This window comes from Centroberyx gerrardi, chromosome 3 (assembly GCF_048128805.1).
Source record: "Centroberyx gerrardi isolate f3 chromosome 3, fCenGer3.hap1.cur.20231027, whole genome shotgun sequence".
Classification (NCBI taxonomy): Eukaryota; Metazoa; Chordata; class Actinopteri; order Beryciformes; family Berycidae; genus Centroberyx; species Centroberyx gerrardi.
The window spans coordinates 10,508,263-10,530,588 of record NC_135999.1 but is presented as its reverse complement, the minus strand read 5'-3'; the positions used below and the strand labels follow the sequence as shown (position 1 = coordinate 10,530,588).

The following is a 22,326-nucleotide window of genomic DNA, read 5'->3' as shown; positions in this document are numbered from 1 at the left end:
ATGAGATAAGAACCAGTTCAAACAATGATACTAATTTCTCAATCTATCAATTCATTCTATCAATCATGTCAATGGTTGTGCTTAATGTAGGCCAAGTAGTCAAGTAGTTTCAGAACTATGCTATTTACGAAAATAAAACCATTCCTTTTTACTCTCAATTTTATTAAATCATCCAAATAGCATAAATAGTCCAAAACCACTCACATGACTGTTCAATCAATAAATTATATGTGAACTCAAGGACTTTAATATGTTTTTTCCCCATTGAAACAACAGAATAGAAGTAAAAGTGTAAATGGCAAGATTCTGTTTAGCCTAACCTCTAGATTATTTGTGTTCACTGGAAGTCTTACCCATTTCATGCAAAAACATCTCAGCTTCATTCAATCATTTCAATGAGTTCATCTTAATTTCAATCACTTGGCACCCAAAAATCTAAATTAGCTTGTTGGTTTGTTGCAACTCCAGATGCTGCTTGTTCTTACTACCTGTCATTTGGTAGAACACAGTTTAGTACATTTAATTTAGCTATCTCACATGAAGCATTGCAAAGAAAAAAAAAGTATATACTGTATATGTCACACATCTCTAAAAGAAAGTATCTTTGCTAACTTGGACTTATTTTAAAGTAGATATGTGAAGAAATCTATTTACTAAGGTATGTGTTTTCAAGGTGCTGCAAGTGTCATATCACAGTTGAATCCATGGCAACTGGCATCTGAAATGCCATGGTTAACATTTCAGCTGATTACTCTGGTGCTCACCAAGGATAGAACTCTTAGTGAGGCTATATTTACCTGTGGGACATGACGCACTGTCTATAGGCTACAGTGAAGTACAGCACATACAAGGTTCCTGGTTGCACATCTGACTTAGAATTGCGAATTTTGCCATTTTGTGTGTGACTGTGTGCGTGCGAGTGTGAGTGGGCATGTGTGTGTACACACACACACACACACACACACACACACACACTCACACTTGTGCTGACCTTACTCCAAAGCAGGGAGCCAAACCTCTTAAAGTCTGTTAAAACTGATGGCCTGGATACTCTCATCTCCTGTTCGCTGTGTCAAGTCATTACAGTGCACCAAGTCATTAGCTGATGGTGTAGTCATCCATTACAGCTAAGAGGGAATATAGCAAAGGCGAAGGAGAGATGATTCCAACTTCAAGATGTCCACATCATGTGGAGGACAATTTTTCTTCCTTTCCCCTTGGCGCTCAATATATCTTTCTCACTGTCAAACCTTTACTGAGCACTCCAATGATGTGAAATCAGAAAAATGGATAAGATCAGGAGATAAAATTATTATATGTTAATTCTCCTGAATGTATATTATATAGTGGGGTATTTAAAAAGCAGGAGAGCACTCAAAATGTTTACTTTCTTCCAAAAAAGTTTGCATTAATATCAGAGATTTGACTGGATTTACCAATCAATAGTCACTAATTAACAACACAGCCAATGCGTGGCAAGGCTTACGACCAGCCAGCTGATGTTTAGAGCCTGCTAACACTGCTGGATTGAATTCCAGTGGCCTGTTTGGCTCAAATATAGTCCAGGAGACATTAAGTCTCCAAAAATGCCAGTTCAGAACACTGACAAAGCTCAGAGTAAACCTGTGCTGTGATAAGCAGGAAACATCCTGTCATCCTGTCGGACTATGGGCAAGAGCAGGGGCAGACTGGCCATATGGAGAAGTGGGAGTTCTCGCAGTGGGTTGGTCAACCTGTGGGCCGGTAGTGAGCCAGGCTGTTTGGCTCATTCCATAGAGAGAGTGGGGGTGGGTGGGTGGTGGGGCTGGCTGTGGGTGTGAAGGGAGGGTGGGTGGTGTCTTAAGTGCATCACTGGTCCATATTTCTCCCACCAACTTTATTTTGGTACATTCTAGCTTTATACATTGAACTGGGAATGACAGATTGATTGTGTTAGGAATTAAATGCAACAAACTGATTTGTTTATTTGGATGTACTGCAACTATAGCAGCATCAGTGCTACAGTAACATCAGTCAGCTCTATGTCAACGTGCAGGAGCATATTTTTTTTTCTTGTAAATCGATTGCTATATCTCCTGTGTTTGGTAATATAAGCCTACAGCTTTAAGTGTGGGTTATATTATTAGGATCTAATGAATCAGCTGTTTGATTGTATAGCCTACAGTATTTTGGGTCATGGTTGAGTGAGGAGAGATTGGTGGATCGTTTGTTGTTTGTTAAAATGTAACATCTGTTGTTGCCATTTGTCATGTCCTATAATATGAGCTCACAGTGCTGTTTGTATTGTATTGTATTGTATTGTGGTCCTTTTTTTTTCTCTTTTCTCTCCTTTCCTTCTCTGTCTTGCTCTCTCTCGCCCTCTTTCACTCTCATAGTTATATATAGTATGTTTTTTGGGGGTATATTTCCTTGGTTTAGTCCTCCACTGTCTTTGCACATACTTTTTGCCTGTCTTTGATTGGCTGTAGTATTTTTAAATTGTGACTTGTTCATTATGGAGCCATTTCTTGCCCTGATGAAGACTTTAGGATTGAAACATGTTGGCTCTAAACTATGACAATAAAGGCTTTTTAAATTTCAAGATTTTAGTCTCTTCCTTCCTTACTGCAGGAGCGTAATGTTGCTACTTAGGTGTAGTCTTTGGTTGAACCTGCATACTCTTGGCCCTCCATGGCACATGGTTGCCTATCCCTGCTATAACAAATCTGCTATATTTCTAGTAAAACTCTGTTCTATATGTGTCTACATTGTGAGAAGTGGGGCAGTGGGTACAGTACCAGTTGTGGAGAGCCAGTCAGGGTCAAAAGTCTTTTTTTTGTATCCCTGTCTGTCCCTGGAAAAGAAGGCACTGAAAGTAATGTTAACTCTAGCCAACTGAACCTACAACTGGTTCAAACTATACCATCACGATGAAAATCTTTGTGGTTGTCAAAGTTGCCATGAAAAGATTTTTTATTCGCTGACATATGGCAATAGGTGATACGTACATTACTTAAAGGTGCTACTGGTAGCATTTTTAAACATAATTATATCGTAGTAAAATTAATCGTGAAACCTTGGTATAATAACCACAAACAAATGAGACCATGGTCGAGACAATTCGTAGCTGCTATCTCACATTGATGTTGCTGGTGCCAAAATTAAGACATTTCCCATACTGTAAAACCCATTGCTCCCTGTTGCAAAGATGATGTTGCCATTGTGAGAAACTGTGAAAGGTTTAGCTGTGTTTATGCTGTTCAGTTTTGTGCCATAAAGTAATCTCCCTTTGTGCTGTAATCTTGCAACCAGCAATGCAGCAGATTTCTTGTGAAATCTGACCTACAAAATGCAGTGTGGAGGCTGGAAGAGGATGCCAATCTTAATCACACCAATCATTTACTCATTTAAATATTGTATAACTATTAAGAAATCAAATCAATGGTTTTTGCTTTTCTTAGTTAACAAGTTGTTAGTAATTTGTTATTATCCATGTTAAACACTTTTAATACCTAATTAATGTTCATAAATGATTAACAAATGACTTGCAAAACATAAATAAGAGTGATGTGGGTCCCTATTATATAGTCACAACTAATGTTTACAAAGTTTAGTAAGGGGTTAATGAGGCCCCTTATTTGGGCCCCTTTTATAAAGTTGCTTCTAATGACCACTGAAAATGTTAAAAGACTATGAGATGAGAAATAAAAAGGTATACAATGACATAACAATAGAAAATAAGTGTTATATTGCCATTATTCAGTCATTGTATTGCCTTGTTATTTCCATGTCTCTCAATTATATATTATATTTGGGCAGCCAAGCCAGGTAAATTTACAATTACCCAAATACATTTCTGTTTTGGGTTCTATGGCACACTAAGCTGGTGTTAAGCTAAGCTAAGTTGTAAAAGACTGTTTCTGGTTGATGTCGTTTCATGCAGATTTCATTGAATAACTGAAGAATCAAAGATTGCATGCAGTTAAGTATTAAACAACATCAAGTCCATCATTATTTGAATAAATTGAACAGAGGAACAAAGAACAACACAGCCACCCACTTCTCTCCCCTCTCTCCCCACTGAAGTAACTGGCCAAACTGGAAAACACTGCTAAACATTTTTATCATCAGTTGCACCTTTTTAATAAGGATCCAGATCATGTTTATCTATGTTTAAAAACCACTTGCTAACACTTTACTAAGCACTTAATAGTTAACATTTTCTGACCACTAGAGGGTGACAGAAACTGCAACACGTTTGTAAACAAGCTCACAGCAAAGCCACTCGCCCACTGCACTACTAAACACTGCAGAGCACCATGCATGACGGCTAACAGCTAAGCTAACCCTACCTGCCAAGAAGTCTCGCTGGTTACTAGTCCCGCTTTGCCAGAACTTTCTCCTGCTGAAGGTTAAGTGTGCTACAAACAATGGCAAGTGAAGAGGTAGGTAGCAACTTTACTAGTTTACTAAGTTCACTCGCTCACTTCATTAATTCCGCCATTACAAGAAAATTTTAAGGGATGGGAGGAGGTGAGAGCCGCTTTTAAACAGCAAGGGAGGAGACAAGCTAGTTTAAAAAAGAATGGATAGTTACTGAACGGCCCGGGAGGAGCTTCGTTCCGGACCAGAATTTGACAACAAGCTTTAGAAAATTGGGGAAAACAGCAACATAGCTGGCCCACGTGTGTTGATATTGGTACTATTAATTAGTAAACAATTTATGAAATTAACTAATCAATCAGATTTATTTCAAAATAGCACCTCCTGCAAGCACAAAGATGAATGACAGATCTAAATAAAAACAAAGACAAAACCTGACTCCACCCACATTTCCAAAAAGCATTACATACACACTCCCTCACACCGAAACAGATGCAATCACTTCTCAGATGGTTCAACACTGTCAACACTCGTCAGTTAGCAGTAGTATATTTATAATAGGACATGCAGAAATGACTGATGGCCATGTGGTATGACTCTGCAACACAGCTATAAGTGAAACAGTAATGGCTGGGGATCTAGCTTGTGAGCTATAGATTCTTACCATCAAGGTTAATAACTTTGCTATGGCACATCAAAACAGACCACCTTCACCAATTATTGATGTGTGTTAGGCAGGTTTTTGCCAAAAGGCCAGATGATCATCATAAATAGAGCTGATGGGTTACAATGCTATCTCTTCCCCATGCGCTGCGTTAGGTAACCGTTGTCTACAGAACAGAAGACAGCATAAAACTACACCAAAGCTAAGTCCTCAATTAAAAATTGTTCCACTACAGCGACACAGCATAGCATTAGCCTGGTTAACTCTGTATATAATGGAAACACATAACAAACCAACTGGGCTTTGCCTCCATCAGGCTCAGCCGTGCACAGCTCCGCATTGCCTGGTGCTAATGGAAATAAGGTATTAGATCTAGTTAGTAGGGCTAGACTAGTTTCCCCAGTAGAAATAGTCCAAATAACAAACGTAAGATAAATTGCGCTTACATATCTAGGAGAAAAACAGCCAACTCTGCATCAGTTTCATTCCTTTTGTCTGTCTCAGTTTCCTCCCTCTCTCAATAGCAATACCAATGTTTATTCTTGTTTTTGACCCTGCTCTAACAAAAGCAATTTGCGAAGCATACTAAAGGTTCTTGGTCTTACAACTGGCTGCTCCACCATATTTTGCACTACATGCTCATTCTTGGGGGAGGCGGAGCTGGTTAAGCCTGGATGGTAGCAAGGGGTGGAAGGGGCTCAATTTAAACAAGTTTCTGTTCATTTTGTTCAAACAAATTTTTGTTCATTATTAATTCCTATTTCACAGACCAATGAACAGGAAGGCTTGATACCAAACTTATGGCATCTGTCAGGAGAAAAATCGGGATGGATTGGGATTGGGGAAGAGGGTCAGATGGTTGAAAGCTTGGCTGATGTGAGGAATGTTTATGTCATATAAGGTGTTGTCACAGCTCATTGTCCTTGAAAATTAATGGTAGACCGGTGACAAGGCCAGGAATTATGCCACGGAAGCACAAAGCATGGGGAGAGGGGACCTTCAGAGACGACTATTTATGCAACTTTTGCATGGCTAAGTGGCAAGCGATTATATCTGTGTTCAGAATGGATAGCTAGACCATAATCGACCATGATATAGAACGCCTGGCTACAGGGCAGTCTGATCAAATGAAGAATGTCATCCTCTAGTCATGACTCATCATGCCCTAGCCTTTTTTATCGGTAAGGCTAAACAATGAATATTAATAGATTGAGCACGATCAAAAAGACAAAGTAATATTTGACATTATTAGACAAGCACAATTATATTATGATGATGAGGTTGATGTTACTCAACTGTATCATAATCATCTGTTCTTGATTATTATGAGTGTGACTACAATTGTAACCTTGAGGAACAGTAGGATGAATAGTATTTGTTTTGATGCTATTATTTCTACATCTCCATTGTGCATTATGTAGAATCAGTCTCTTCTGACTGTTAATGTGCTTGGAAACAGTTCTCTGCTGGAGGGATGGAACAGATATAGGACACCCCTTCAGTCATTACATGAATATTGTTTCGCAACACCAAAAACAGAAAACTGCTTTCTAACAGCAACGTCAAAGGAGGCAGATATAATATGGATCAATTCATTACAGTGGGAGAGAGAGAGAGAGAGAGAGAGAGAGAGAGAGAGAGGGAGAGAGAGAGAGAGAGAGAGAGAGAGAGAGAGAGAGAGAGAGAGAGAGAGAGAGAGAGAGGGAGAGAGGGAGAGAGAGGGAGAGAGAGAGAGAGAGAGAGATTTCATTAAAGCCTCTGGTTTAAGCCCAGCCCCTTTTGAATATGTAAATGTCTCAGGCACAGAGAAAAAACACGGCAAGAGAGAAGCGAGGAGGAGGGAAGAGGGGAGAGAGAGAGAGAGAGAGGGAGGAGGGGAGCAGCACAAACAAGTGAGAGAGCGATCAAGGGAAAGAGAGCAAGAGAGTGAGAGAAAGAGAGCGAGCACTCTGAATTGTGAGTGGCTTACGACACTCAGTGAACAGAAGGTGCTTCTGCATGCGCTGTCAGTGTACTAGTCTGCTGCAAGGGATTGCGCGCTCCTCTGCTTCCCACATTCACCGCCCCTGCCTGCCTACCAGCTTCAGCCTTCAGCAGCCTCTTACAGCTGGCTGAGAAAACACCCAGAGAGCCAGGGGATGAACGGAACCTGCAAGCCGATGGGGAGGCGAGAGGCTCCTTAACCGAGATGAGCCACTGATATGAGAACAAGGAATATTGTTACACAAGAAAACAGAGAACAGCCAAGTGTTCACCTCCTCTTTAAATCCTTTTTTTTTTTTTTTTTTTTTTGCATCTGTCACTGAAAGCATGATTACCCGCCTGAATGGATTTAAACCTTACAAGTCAGTGATTGCTTCCAGTGACGGACGTTAATTTGTGTTGACAGATCTGCTAAAACTTAAGCAGGAAGGGGAGGAGAAGAGAGCGAGACAGATATTTCAAAAGATTTTTCCTTGGTATTTTTTTTCTCTCTGGTTGTCTCTCCCCTCTGATCATTGCAGCAGAGGACTGCGGAGGAGCAAAAGAGAGCGGGCAGAGCTCATGCATGCAGACAGGGGAACTTGCACTTCCTACCACCTCGCTGAAAGCTACTTGGATTCCTTCTCTTTCTGGCTCTTTCACTCGAGGAGAACTAAGACATTGTAAGCCTGCCAAGGATCTGGTGTCCACTGAAAAGAGAGGAGGGAGGGGGGGGCAAATTTGTACCACACTGGGGTCTTTTTTAGATTCGCACATAATTAGTGTTGGGGCACAAAGGGAGCCGCTGAATGGAGGTTGTCAGCCTCTGGATAGGGGTGAGTAGGAATCTTTTCATATAAGATTGCTCAATGAAGACAGTTTTGTTTTTTGTTTTTTTATCCCCTCTACTCTCCACCCGCTGCTTGATACATAACATGAGCAAAGAGACTTGCCCTTTATCCTCCTGCATTCTTTTCAACAAGGATTCCTACTTTGTGTGAGTAAATAAGACAAAAATATAATCATATCACCTTTTACAACAAAAAGAAACGAAGCACAGGTGAAAAATTTGGGCAGTTTTCTGAAAGAGAGTTCATTAATTATGATGTGAAAGGTGCCAAAATAATATCCAGAGCGGTTCAATGGACATTCTCTCGGTGACATCCCTGGATATTTATGCTAATGGATTTCCTTCTAATTGGTCTGTACTTAAAGTGGCCACTGAAGAAGCCCCCTGGGTTGATACTGTGTTCACTGGGCATTTTTCTAAGAACGGTTCCCTTGGTAGAGGGGGTTTGTCCAAGGCTGTGCCGCTGCGACAGCAAGCTGCTGTACTGCGAGGGGCTCAACCTCACAGACATCCCCCGCAACCTCAGCAGCGCCATGGGCCTGTCCATGAGAGAGAACAACTTGACAGAGCTGCGTGAAGGCCATTTGGCTGGCCTGTCACAGCTCACCTGGCTCTACTTAGATCACAACAACATTGACATAGTAGAGGAGGGTGCCTTTGACAGGCTAAGGCGGGTCAAGGAGCTGGACCTGAGCAGCAACCGGATTGAGAATTTGCCCAATGGTACCTTCAGGCCCCTCCCAAACCTGCGTATCCTGGACCTATCGTACAACAGGCTGCAGGCACTAGAGCCAGACCTGTTCCACGGCCTTAGAAAGCTCACCAATTTGCATTTGCGCTACAATGTTCTTAAATTTGTGCCAGTGCGGATCTTTCAGGACTGCCGGAGCATGCAGTTTCTGGACCTGGGATACAACCAACTGCAGAGCCTGGCACGAAACTCCTTTGCTGGACTCTTCAAGTTGACCGAGTTGCATCTGGAGCACAATGAGCTGGTTAAAGTCAACTTGGCCCACTTCCCTCGCCTCATCTCCTTACGCACTCTGTACATGCACAACAATCGTGCCACTATTGTTGTCAGTACCCTGGACTGGACCTGGCATTTTTTGGAGAAGATCGACCTATCAGCCAATGAAATCGAGTACATCGAGCCACATGTTTTTGAGAGTGCACCCAACCTCAAGGTCCTCATGCTAGATTCTAATCGGCTGACCTCCATGGACCAGCGCATCCTCGATTCGTGGTCATCTCTGGACAGCATCACCCTGGCAGGGAATGAGTGGGAGTGCAGCCGCAACGTGTGCGCCTTGGCCTCCTGGCTGAGTGCCTTCCGAGGCCAGCGTGACAGTTCCCTGCTGTGTTCAAGCCCGGACATTGCACAGGGTGAGGATGTGTTGGATGCTGTCTATGCTTTTCAGCTATGTGAGGATCCCCCAATGGAGGTAACTACGGCAGGCCTGTATGCCTCCACCAGGGATCGGGCCCAGGGTGGCTCTGTGTTCCTAGGCCCATTTACTCCCAACCCCTACGAGGGTGAGGGTGGTGAAGTGGTCACTGGCTCTTTCACTGTCACAGTGGGCCATGATGACCTGGAGAGCACCATGCAGATCCACAAGGTGGTGACTGGCACCATGGCACTCATCTTCTCCTTTCTCATCATAGTGCTCATGCTCTACGTGGCCTGGAAGTGCTTTCCAGCCGGAATAAGGCAACTGAGGCAATGCTTCAGCAGCCAGCGCCGCAAGCAGAAGCAGAAGCAAAGCATGCAGCAGATGGCTGCAATTTCTACACCGGAGTACTATGTTGACTATAAACCTAACCACATTGAGGGAGCTCTGGTCATCATCAATGAATATGGCTCTTGCACCTGTCAGCAGCAACCTTCTCGGGAATGTGAGGTGTGACCCTGCTTTGTGAGTATGTGTTTACCTGTGCTTATCTGGATATAAAAACCCTTTTTGGATACATTGGGCAGGGGAATACTGTGGGACACAAGGAGCAAAGGGATCCTTTGGACACTTTTTACACAGCGTCTCACTGTGATGTGGAAGGAATGTGCTTTATGGGGCTGACTATTTCACAGTGGATTTACTGCTACTGCTATCTACTGCTGATTTGAGGCCACGGGGCATAACGGGCACCTGACTCTTGGACCTGTTGATGTTCTACAGAAACACAAAGAGGAATACATTGTGAGCACTGAGGCTTTTCTCTCACCAAGAATGGATATTTGAGCTTTAATGTGTCTTTCTACTTCAGGACATTCAATTATTGTCTAAAAATAAACTGGGGACACAACAAAAAAAACACACCATTTCTATTATGGTAAACACATTATTTGACAATGACAAACAAATGACAAATATGAAAAAAAAAAAATGTTTCAGTTGGGTTAAAAAAATGTAAAGATTAAAGTCTGTGTAAAATATGTTTAAAAGCAGAAGTGCAAGTGTGGAGAAAAAATAATGCAAGATGCTATTCTATTTCTTTTGTAAACTACAAAAAAATGTTTAAATAAATGAATTGCTATTCACAGTGAACTGATTTGTACGTGAGAAGCCTTTGAGAGAGGATGAATGATAATAGATGCAGTTTTTGTGCTGGTGGACTGGAGAGCGTTGTCTGCTTGCGTGTCTCTGCAGTGTATCTAACGGAAAAAAAAGTAAAAGGGGCAGAGGGATATCTGCACCTCATTTCCAATGTTAAAGCCCTGGTCTGAATTTCAAATGTTTTCTCTATTTTAACTCTCATATATGTTGTTTTATCATTCACTGTGTTGGCCCGCTATCAGTGTTGTAGTTGCTTTCCCCCTTCCCATTTCTTTCTGTGAATAGATTATATTGATTACATTTTAATCATTACATTTTAATCAGTTGGCATATTTCCATATGATTATATCACTATTTGTGTACCATCCAAGTAAACAAAGTACAGCGTCAAAGATCTAAAGCTATGCCTCTCATTGCTTCTCAGCCTGTCACGCAAGAGCGATGCCTCCTTTCACTGAATATGGCATATTAAAGACAACAAACACCTTAGCCATCCATATTTAAATCAAAATGCAATTTAAAACAGCCTTGTTGAAGAAATAATCCACTGGAGCTTTTCAGCTTAAAGAAACATTAGCACATACAATATTCTTCACTGTGTTTTCATGTACTGTAAAATATGTTCGTTGAATACAAGGCCATTTTGAGGTATATATATCCTTCTTCCTCTGGTGTTCATTGTGTGAATGAGTACACAGCCAGATGTTGTGTTCCCTGAATCCTTTGACATGTATATTGTGCAAGAGAGAGGGGGGAGTGAGAGGAAGATCGAGGATCACGACTGCAGAAAGAGGGCACAGACTGCTCTCTAGTGTGCGTGTTCTTCTACTGTGGCTGTATTCTGCCCATTGTGAAGGAGTGCACCATATCCCGCACATTTCCGCAGTGTAGGGGGTCTGGTCCACACAAACAAAATGTGCACACAAGCATACAAACATGCACACAAGCGTGTGTGCACACACAGATGCACACATACACACAAACACGCAGATCAATGGAATTAACAGCAGAGCAATTACTCTAAATCGGCCACACTGTTGGCACAAGCAATCAATCAAATTTAGTATTTTCATTACAGAATGCCTTACTGTGTGTGTGAGTCACTGCAACCTCAGGGTCTGAAAGATCAGCCTCTAATATCAGGACCTTCTACTGTCAACTGAGATGTTTGTTTAATGCATATAGTGTGCCATGAGATATACAATTCAAAGTTGCATTACCTTCCGCTGCTCATAGGATCCCTTTCAGGTAAAACTCATCATCATCCTTATCAATATGAAGTCAGCTCTGGGAATTTAGTGGTGTGCATTTGAGTGCACTGAGTTGAAACAACTTTCTTATTATTTTCAGGCGCTAACTTTGTTAAGTGATAGCTGTGATCATATTTAAAGGGTTTTATGCCATAATGCTATATATCCATTTTTGGAAAAGAATTGTAACCTGAAATTCATCAGTCAATAATTCAAAAACACAAATTCTATCTATAAACAACTATTTCAAATGCAAAGGTCTTAAGATGACTCATAACTTGAAAAGTAACCCATATATAGGCCTATATATATCTATATCTATATCTATATCTATATCTATATATATGTATATATGTATATATGTGTGTGTGTGTGTGTGTGTGTGTGTGTGTATGTGTGTGTGTGTGTGTGATACTTTAACGATACCAATTCTGCATTTGAATTACGTGGTGATCTGAAATTGGCCTCAACAGTCTGTGACCCTAAAAGGATCCTGTGCCAATCAGCAACATCAAATCAATGTGTGGGAAGTGGCCTGTAGAATGGAAAATAGAGCTGCAATGAGGGAAATGTCCTGGTAACATCAGTGTGTTCTTTTAAACAATAAGCTAGATTTTGCTGTCAAACTGAAACATCTACCATTATACTTTGGAGTTGTATGGGTATAAACAGGTTGATTAACCCTGATGACTCTAATAACTAAAATAGTACAGTTTCTGTATGCATTGCATTTTATTTAACTTTCAAATGATAAAACTAGTACTGGTCTCAAAGAAACAAAAACACTAAACTTTGCGGCTACTCCTTATGTTTTGGGGAGAGACAGTGGCTCAAATTTGCTATATGAGAATCATGATCTACTTCTTATTCATGATATTGAGGCTTTTGTTGTGGGTGTCCCACTTTGAAACTCAACATAGCCGTTAATCATAACTAGTCATAGCATCTGCATGCAAATGACTGCAGTCTGTACAGCAGAGCAACATATGGGGACAGAGCTTTATTTTATTCTCTCATCCTCATCTTCTATTTAGAATTTTTACCCTCTTCACGTCCTTCACAGCACCTTCAACATGCAACTCCAGGGTACATTTTAAGCTGTGAAGCTTCATTTGTATGAATATTAGATGATGCCTGGCACAGAAGCCAGTACTGGCACCACTACTGATTTTGGTTCACTCTTTTCTTAAACAAGCAACCAGGGCAAAAGGTGATGGAGAATGGGGCTGCATATTTTAAAAGCTTTGAGTCCTTAAGGGCTGATATGAAACTACTTTAGACTTATCTCTATCCCTACTCACCTTCACCTTCATTCTCTCTTTCTCTCTCTGTCTGTAAGACACACAATTAGGCACATTAAATGTAGAGAAACACACCAATTCATCTACCTGACAACAGATCAAATATCTGCTTGACCTAAGCATGAGGTGAGAATTCCCTAAGGGGAGATATCTGCTCTCAGACAGCATCCATTATAAATGCCCTGATTGATGATGCTCAGTAAAAATCAATACTGCTGAGTGGTAACCAAAAAGGATCATAGTCATAACAAATGTATTTGCCTCTCACTTACATTTTCACGTATACATTGATGATTGAGGGAGATATGCTTTATTTATACGGAAATCCATTATTGATTTGGCAGATGATTAGTGGCAGAAATGGTGATTTGGCAGTTTAGAGAGAATAAAGTGTGAGATTATGTTCTTATGAAGTGCAATTGGGCAAGAAAGCGTGACATTTGTTCTGTGCATTGCAGGGCCACAGCTGTTTGGAAGCCAAAGGATATACAGGGGTTGTATGCACTTGCTTACGGGTCTGAAGCCATTGTCTTGCAACAATATGTGTGCAAAACTAAGTGTGTGGTGTGTGTGTGTGTGTGTGTGTGTGTGTGTGTGTGTGTGTGTGTGTGTGTGTGTGTGTGCACGAACATATGGTATTTACATATATATATATAGTTATAAAGGAGGTAAAATAAAGATCATATGATGCGCAGGATTATGTTGTAGGCCAGTAATGAGACAAAGAGTGAGACTAAATAGCGGCGAAAGACAGGGGAACATTAATATAGAGTTACTGACACAAAGAATAAAGGTCAAGACAATGAAAAGAGAACATGCAGAGGTGTGCCTGGCAAACACTGGGACGTATGCGTGAACATGGCAGGCGAGGGTCAGAGCTAAAGGTCACAATCAAACACTGACAACAGAGAGAAGCCCCGCAGAGCCAGACAAACAGCACAGCTAGCTAGCTGGGATCACAATAAACACTACTGAGCTCACCATCAATCTGCCAGCACCCACCACTGGCCAACATGGGGTGTTGTTTACACAGCACAGATTGAATATTAAAGAAAAACATTGGTACTGTATCACATGACATGAAAATGACTTTGTGTGTGCATGTTTGCGTGCGTGTGTGTGATCCACTCTGCAGATCTTTGGAAAATAGTTTGCGTCACAACCCGGAATGAAGAGGGGCCCGTAGAGATGCAAACAAAATTCTTAATAAATAAATGAACCTGGCTTCCTGTGAGGGGTATCGATCGGGCACCCTTCTGCCATTTCATTGGGACTAGTGGTGCATAATAAACGCTTAACACCCCCTCATAATCGGATGGGGAGCTAAATCATGGGTGGCAGTGTGTACTGCGATAGGCTGTATGGAGCTGGTGATGACTAATGACAACGTGTGGGTGGCTGTCCACTGCTTTTTTTTATACTGCGTAGGTTTACCGGGATCAATAGTCTAATCATCATCAACATTGTCTTTGAATCCAAAACCTTAATGCCCTCTTTGTCCTCCTCCAACCCATTCGCTCTTCCTCCTTCCACATTGCAATTAGCATGATACTACTGTACCAAATCCAAAGACAGAAACTGACAACATCCTGGCTTTATGCTACTTACATGTAGGTAATTATTATAAGAGGGTGGTATGTGGGGTCATCTCTCTCATTTACACACATTCTCCTTTTTAAAAATAGATTTAATTGTAAAACAAAGGAAAGCTTGTGGTTTACCCCCGACCCTCCCCTTGTGAAATTGGAACAAACTGATCCCATGTCAGCATATTTACATTACCAACAGGACACTGTAATTATATTCATTAGCCAGGCCAATTCTCCAGGCAGCCTATAGCTCTCTACACCCACAGCTTCATTTGCATGCACCATACTCAAGCAACACTGAATCAATAATAATGACTGAGAAGAGCCACTATTCTTACCTACATACGGTAGGTGCAGCAGTGGTGGCTGCTGAAGAAGGTGAAACTGGTTGGGGAATGGGGGCAGGGCTGGCAGCTGAACATTCATTACACTGAATCAGAGTGGGAGATGAACAGAAGGCTGGTGGCCATTGTATATGGTCATTATTCCAATTATTATGGCTGTTAATATGGTTGTTTTTTTCCCCTTTCATTTTATAAACTTTGGAAAGTGCTAGAATATTATTATTATTATTATTATTATTATTATTATTATTATTATTATTATTATGTTGACTACAATGTTTTTGTAGTTAACTGTACTTTGCTGGGTTATGATGGATTAGCCTATGCTAGTGTTCTGTCTTGCATTAAAAATAAAACATCAGGGTCAGTCAGTGAGATAATACATGGCAACAGCTGGGCCTGCATCTGGGGCTCCATGTAACCCGTATAAGAGCAGATGTGGGTCAGTACCTAATATTCAGAGTATTATGGTGGCTGAACTGCAAAGCCTTATCCAGGACTGGACTCAGGATCTGTGTTTGTTATTCATACCTTACAGATGGACTGTGATGCAATTGGTGAGATGTGCAACAAATCCTGATGTTGCCATGAAAAACAAGAACAAAATGTGATTTGAAAATAATGTATCGTGTGCTATGGATTACTGTTGCACCAAGAGATTGATTTCTACATAGGAGCTAGGCCTATAATCTCAGATAATATTGCACATAGACTTGTGCATATTTTTTACTTGTACCTTATGCATTATTTAAGTCTGTTTTTTATTTTTCCAAAATATTCATTTCCAGTTCTATTCCAATTTGCGTCAACGTATAGTCCTCCTAGCAGTAGTGGTAAATTAGGCCCCTGAAGACATTTGACTAGCACATATTCCAGCACCCACACAAGGAAAAAACGATCAATAGAACACATTGTGGGAACCTACTGTAAGTGAAAATGTAAGCGCATATTATACACACAGCCATCACTGTACACCAACAAAGGCTGTAGCAAAGTCCCAAAAGCATTTAAATAATATGAGGCAGGATCCACGTGTGTACAAGCTCTTCCAGCCAAGCTAGAGGGTCAAATGGCCTGCGTTAGCCCATTACCTCTCAGACAACTTGATCCCCTTCAACTAAACACCTAATCTATTGTATGGATGGCTTTAAAAAGCCCTCTACCTAGGCGTATTGGACCTGTTTAGTAACAATCACAAAGAGTCAAGCTGGAGGGGAATGTGTGTGAGAACAGTGACTAGCATAAGTGTGAAATTAGCTGATGGAGACGCAAAATGGTGGTGGAAAGCAATGGGAGCAACCTGTCTAAATTAGTGTGCCCTCCCTGAAAAGAATAGAATAATCATGTGTCCAGATAGCATAAGTATCACTAATACTGTATTAAGCTACAGAAAATAGATATGGGGAGCTTTAAGATATCTTTTCTTCTTTGATTTTACAATGCTACTTAATGAATTCAGAATGCTACAGAAAAAGAGTGGGAGAACATACAAAGGTATAAGTGTTTGGTTTTGTTCAATTCAGTTCCAGGCACTTTTTGCTTCGTGTCCCAGTTATAAATCGAACAATATGTTGTGTAACAGTATTTCAAGCAGTTCACTATTAACACAAAGAGGAAATCCAAATATATTTCTTAACCAGATGGCTCCAAAATGAAGGTGGGTGTGTCAAAAAGGGAGATTAGGAAGACTAAACAAGTAGAGCTAGAGAACTGAGTGCAGGAGCAAAATCATGGAGCCTCACAGGCCTTCTCAATCACCAGTATCAGCCCAAGTCACCATTTAGGGGGACATTCTGGCTTTTTCAACAACAACCATAAAGATAGTTGGCCCAAATGATCATCCAGATTCATTATGTTAGGGTTGGATAACATTAGCCTTTGAGACGAATCAAACAAACAAACAATAAATGAAAAAAAAAAATATAGAACCACTGGGCGGAACTGATGTAAAGACAATCCCTGTTTTTTGTTTGATATTTAATTCCTTCTGCTCTGTTGCCTGGCACACAGACATCATCCCAATTTAGTCACCATTTATGCTAAATGAGTCATCAGGGCAACTGCATCATGCTTCATAATTCATGGTCAAATCACCTTACATCAAATTGAATTCCAAACAACGCTTTGATTAAGCGTTTCAAAGATACTGCACGGCAAGACTGTAGAGGCTTCTTTTTGAATAAAAACTTAACATTTGGGTTAAGGGAAGTAAAAATAGACAGCATTTATCATTTTCAATTTATCTGATCAGTGTCAGGATGAATAAATGCTATTCTACCCACTCTCCCTGCTCTCTTTCTCTTCCCTATCTGTGAGGGCAGATTGGCATCTTTCCAGTGGCCAATGAGATTGGCTGCATAAATGGAATTGCCCCATTCTCCAAGTGTCAGTTACGCTAAGGGAATGTGTTCACTGTTTACAAAATCATTGTGCTAAAATGCAACCCTGATGCAGTGAGTGCTTAAGACGCAGTTTGGGTAAACATTCTCACTGTAGCAGCCAATGCATAAAATCCAATCCAATGAGTTCTGCCCAGAGGCTTCAAATGTGAACATAAAAGGTGGACTTACCTGTTGAAGTGAATGCAGAGTGGAGAGAGTGCCAGATGGATCCACATGAAAGGACAAAAAGAGACACAGAGAGAGAGACAGAAAGTTAAAAATGTGGACTTTTGTTGCCTTGTTATGATCTTTGACTTCACAACGGGCCTCTGAGCCCCATTGAAAATATCCTCCAAGTCAAGTGTTGCTGTATGCATTTTTACCACTCATTGTGAGATCATAGACTTTCGTTCAAGGACAGGCAGAGCGGGATAGAGCGAGAGGGAGCGCCACAGATTGCCATGAGATCAGACGGCCCGTGGCAGGGAACGGCGGAGCGAGTGCAGTGCTTGAGAAGAAGTAGAACACAGAGCAGAGACTACGGCCTGCAGTAACTGTAGTTAAACCGACGGTGCGTTTAATGCCTAACTTGTGACAGCCATCGTAGTCGACAGCAAAAAGAGGAAAAGCAGAAAGAGGACCTTTTTATTGGCAGATTGTGCTGACAAAGGGCTGTGACGGCCAACGGTGGCACTGGCACGCTGCTTTTTGTCAGCCATGCAGCAAAACACTACAAGTCTATATAAGTTTATAACACCCTCGTCCCTCTGTTCAATCTAAAGGCCTTATACAAATGGATGTGAGGATTTGGTAAACTTGATCGTGGTTATTGGTTAGACCATATTGTCACAAACAAACAGAAAAAACTAAGAGTGCCACTTGATTCACTGCACAGCAAGATGGACAAAGGTTTGATCCCTGGCCCGTTCTGTGTGGAGTTTATATGTTCTTCACATGTTTCCTTGGGTTTCCTTTACACATTCCCAAAACCATGCAAGTCAGGCAGACTGGAGACTCTAAACTGCCCGGAGGGATGTATGTGAGTGTGAGTGTCTGTCTCTCGGTGTTAGCCCTGTGATGGACTGGCGACCTGTCCAGGGTGTCTCTCTGCCTTCTGCCAAATGTATACTGGGATAGACTCCAGCCCCCTCGCTGACCCCGAAAAGGATTAAGCAAGTAGAGGAAATGAGTGAGGAGTGCTACTAAACAGACACAGCGGTGTCTTTGCAAATACTGCAACACCGTACACCTAAAATGGTTGTTCTACACAAGTTAAGGAGAAATAGGGAGGGTGATGTGAGTGAAAGCAACTCCCACTGATTTTCTCTGTACCTCCTTGACTATGCTGTTGCAGTATGGTTGACGACAAGCGTGATAGAGTGTTATGCCAGTAAGTGTCCTCTGGAAGTCAGCTGATTACATTCATTGGGGCTTCATGAGAAAAAAAAAAAAGATTAATGAATAAGGCTCAGCCGGGAGCTGAACCATCCACGGTGTGAAAAATGGGAACTCACTAGTTCACTTTTTCCATTTTTTCTCCCTTTCCCACAAAAGCAGATAAATGAGCATTTATTGCCAAAGATTATACCATCCACCATCAGCATATATTGGTAATTCTGTCACAACCGCTTTCAAACAAGAGGAAAAAAACAGTGACGCAGGACCCAATGCCAACCCCAGACAACTCAAAGGCATAAACTCAGGTATGAATTTAGTATATGGCCTAATGTTGAAAATAGCTCCTGAATTGCATGCGATATTCTACAAATCTGCCCAGAACCCCAATGATCTGTAATTCTACTGTGATATGTCATTATGTTAATATGTCAACATTAATCATTTTCCAGAATTCTATATTTTTAAATATCACTGTAAAATATGGCAAACAAGTAAGTTAGTCGCTTTCCAGAGTTTTATATATTCTACAGTTCTACATTCTACAGTTCATTCTTTTATATTTATTTTTTTTGTAAATTATGTTGCTGTCATTTTGCACACCCTAATAAAGCTGTAATCCTTTCTTTTCCCCATGCTTTTCATTCATACTATCTAACATGTATTACATAATGTTGGGATTGTTGGCTGCGTATGTTTATACAGTATATCCCCCATCTGCTCCATTCTTGTTTATATTCTATTGTTATAATTTATCTTATCTTCATATTTTTTTTAAATATCAATGTGAAATAATATGTCCATATGTGAATTAGCTAATCCTCCTATCTGATCCGTTTCCTTTCAGAAACATTGGATTGGGTAAACCTATATGAACCAGGGTTTTTGATTTTTTTTTACTGCTAAAGATGGTTAGGGAGTCAATCACTGGTAAATTCAGTGTGAAAATTCGCCTCTGTTTTGGCGTTGTTGCCACTCAGTGAATGGTAGTTTCAGACTGAATGAAGTGAAATGTAAATTCAAGGTGAATGTCAGGCTACCATTATGAGGCTGCACTGGGGTCAATATGCCATTATTTCTCCTCCTGACTGCTTTGGATAGGGAGCCTGCCAGTGTACAAGCAAAGTTTCTAAGATTTTGTGGGAAACTGAATCCAATAATTCCCATGTTGAACAAAATAAAATTACAAATCAGATCACTGTAGCTAATGTTTGTGACACTGACAGCTCTTTTCGTCTTGTCTCATGCATTTCAATCTCCAATCGCCACTAATTTCACAGTGATATGCTAATGACAAATGAGCATAATTCACATCGCATCATTAAAGATGAAAATGGGTGTGAGATGGACAGAAATGCGCCTCAGTCGTGGGTCTCTGCTCTTGTTCTTAGGGCTGTGCAAACATCATGCTGGCCCGATTATTAAATTGCCAGCTGAACGGTGAGAGGTACTGTGGAGGAGCGGTCTGAAACACATTTGAAAATGCATATGTCAACCAAAGAAACCTTTGGAGCTGGTACAACGAGGTTTTAATGACAGTGCAGCCATGTTTGAGGAGAACAGAGAGTGAATAGAAAAAAAAAAAACAGAGCTTAAAGAAATGAAAACCTGAGATGAAATCAAACCTATAGCAGCTGTGAGTTTAATGTGAAAACAATGAAGACAGAGCCTGCAGCCCCGAGGACAGTCTGCTTAAAACAGGTGAAAGATGCACCAGAGGTTCTGGAACGTGGCAATTTTCAAGGCAGGCAACTGGAGCCTGATCTACCTGCTGGGAGCTTGGCGAAACAAAAACAGTGGTGGAGGGTGAAGGCTTTGTGCTGACAGCAGAGAAGCACAGCGAGTTATATTATGGGCTGCTGTTGCTAGAGAGATGGTCAAAGAGCCAACAACGAGAGAGAAACACACAGAACTGCTTAACCACCCTAGCTAACATTAGAAAACTGCTTACTCACTGGTGGTGATGAATATACACTGATGACGCACATGCATTCTTTGACGTTAACTCACAATTATATATGAGATGAAATGAAAGGTTTCTACAAACTCTAAATGTGAGTGGTAATATGTACAAGTATGGACTCATCCGTTTTATTATTTTCCCACTCCAGAAAACCACAACATTATAATATGGATGGCCATGAATCATTATAGCAGCACCACTGACTATTTTGAATCAATCCAGAGAAGGCACTCTTTACATATTATATCCAGTACCTTATGATTGGACTAATGCTTGCTGTTTGTCTGCATTACACCTTATTTTCAAAAGGTTAGTCTCCGCACTACGTTAGCAAGGTTAGTCTTTAAACACATTCCCTAGGTGTGTAACAAATAAAAGGCTTTAGGATGTCTTTAAACGGATCTGCCTCATGTGTTTTAACAATTCTGACCATCATAATCCATTAAGTGTCAACTTCCAGCAGCATTAATTCAATCACTCTCATAATCAAAATGGTTGCTCTGAGCCCCTGCTGCGGGGCTTAGAGACGGTGCGCTGAGAATGAAAAGGCACATTAAAATGGACTGGAGCCTGCAATCCCCCAAAAAGGCATTTGCTGCGCTCTGCATGCACCAAGGACGTGCAACAGTAAGGTCAGGATCACACATCGGCAGAATACTGAATAAGTCAGCCTCCTGGAGGGAGAGAAAGGGATTCCTGGATCCAGCTCATCCTTCCCTTTCCAACGGTAAAAGTCTTATCACTCCAGGTACGCTGCCCCTGAGGGCCTGCTTAAAACTCCCAGCATGCTGCACAAAGCCTGAAAAATATGCCATGCATAAGATGCATGCCTGTACAAACAAATTTGTGCGCATGTGCATATTGAAGATTTTGCCATGTAGTGTTCAAGGATTTTGTGCCTATGTTTATGCACCCATTCCACATACTCCTTGTCTGCCTTGTGATCTTCCCTTTAAGGTCTTTGGCCAATCCCTGACCCACACCCAGCCACTCTCAACCCCAACATGAAACAAACAACAAACTAAAAACTGCATGAATGAATGAATGAATGAATGAATGAATGAATGATTAACTAAATAGGTAAATAAATAACCAACCAACCAGACAGCCATTCAGACAGCCAAAAAGACAGACAGATAAACAGATAGATAGATAGATAGATAGATCCATATCTACATACATACATACATACATACATGCATACATACATACAAATATGCATGCAAACATTTTACAAAAAACAAAAAAAAGAAAAACAAAACAAAAAACAAAACACCAAGCCATTCAACATTTAACCAGTACTGAAACACTAACATGGTTATATGTGCACTCTTTCCCTGCTCAATGTAGAGTCAAAGGTCTAGAATTCCAGTCAACCCCTTATTAACTGAAAAAACCTTCCCAATCGACACAATATCAATAATTATCAATATTTAGCCTTGGATTTGTGACATCAGCTGGGTGGCCCTGAATTTGGCCTTGACTGCAAAGAGTGGAGTGTTACATGCACATATGGAGCTAGCCGATGACACTCTAAGAAGTACTGCATCCGTTGGAATTACAAAAAAAAAGGCAAATTAACATAAAAGGAGATAGCGTTACAGTGTGAGTCTTTTGAACCAGCCAAATGAGACTGTAGAATATAAATCACACTATTTCTTGTAGAATTTCATATGCACGGACCCTTAAGGCAAGTGTTATTTCTTCCTCCGTTTG

At 40.9% G+C, this 22,326-nt stretch overlaps 2 protein-coding genes across 6 annotated transcripts in view; one reads left to right on the top strand and one right to left on the bottom strand.

Moving 5' to 3' along the window:
* The window catches only part of ctnna2 (catenin (cadherin-associated protein), alpha 2), a 316,543-nt gene that overhangs the window by 100,131 nt on the left and 194,086 nt on the right, over positions 1-22,326 (bottom strand). The gene's annotated exons all lie outside the window — the stretch shown is intronic.
* lrrtm1 (leucine rich repeat transmembrane neuronal 1) lies at positions 8,165-10,163 on the top strand. The gene has a single exon (XM_071913039.2). It carries the CDS (start codon positions 8,165-8,167, stop codon positions 9,740-9,742), a length of 1,578 nt encoding a protein of 525 aa, XP_071769140.1. The 3' UTR covers positions 9,743-10,163.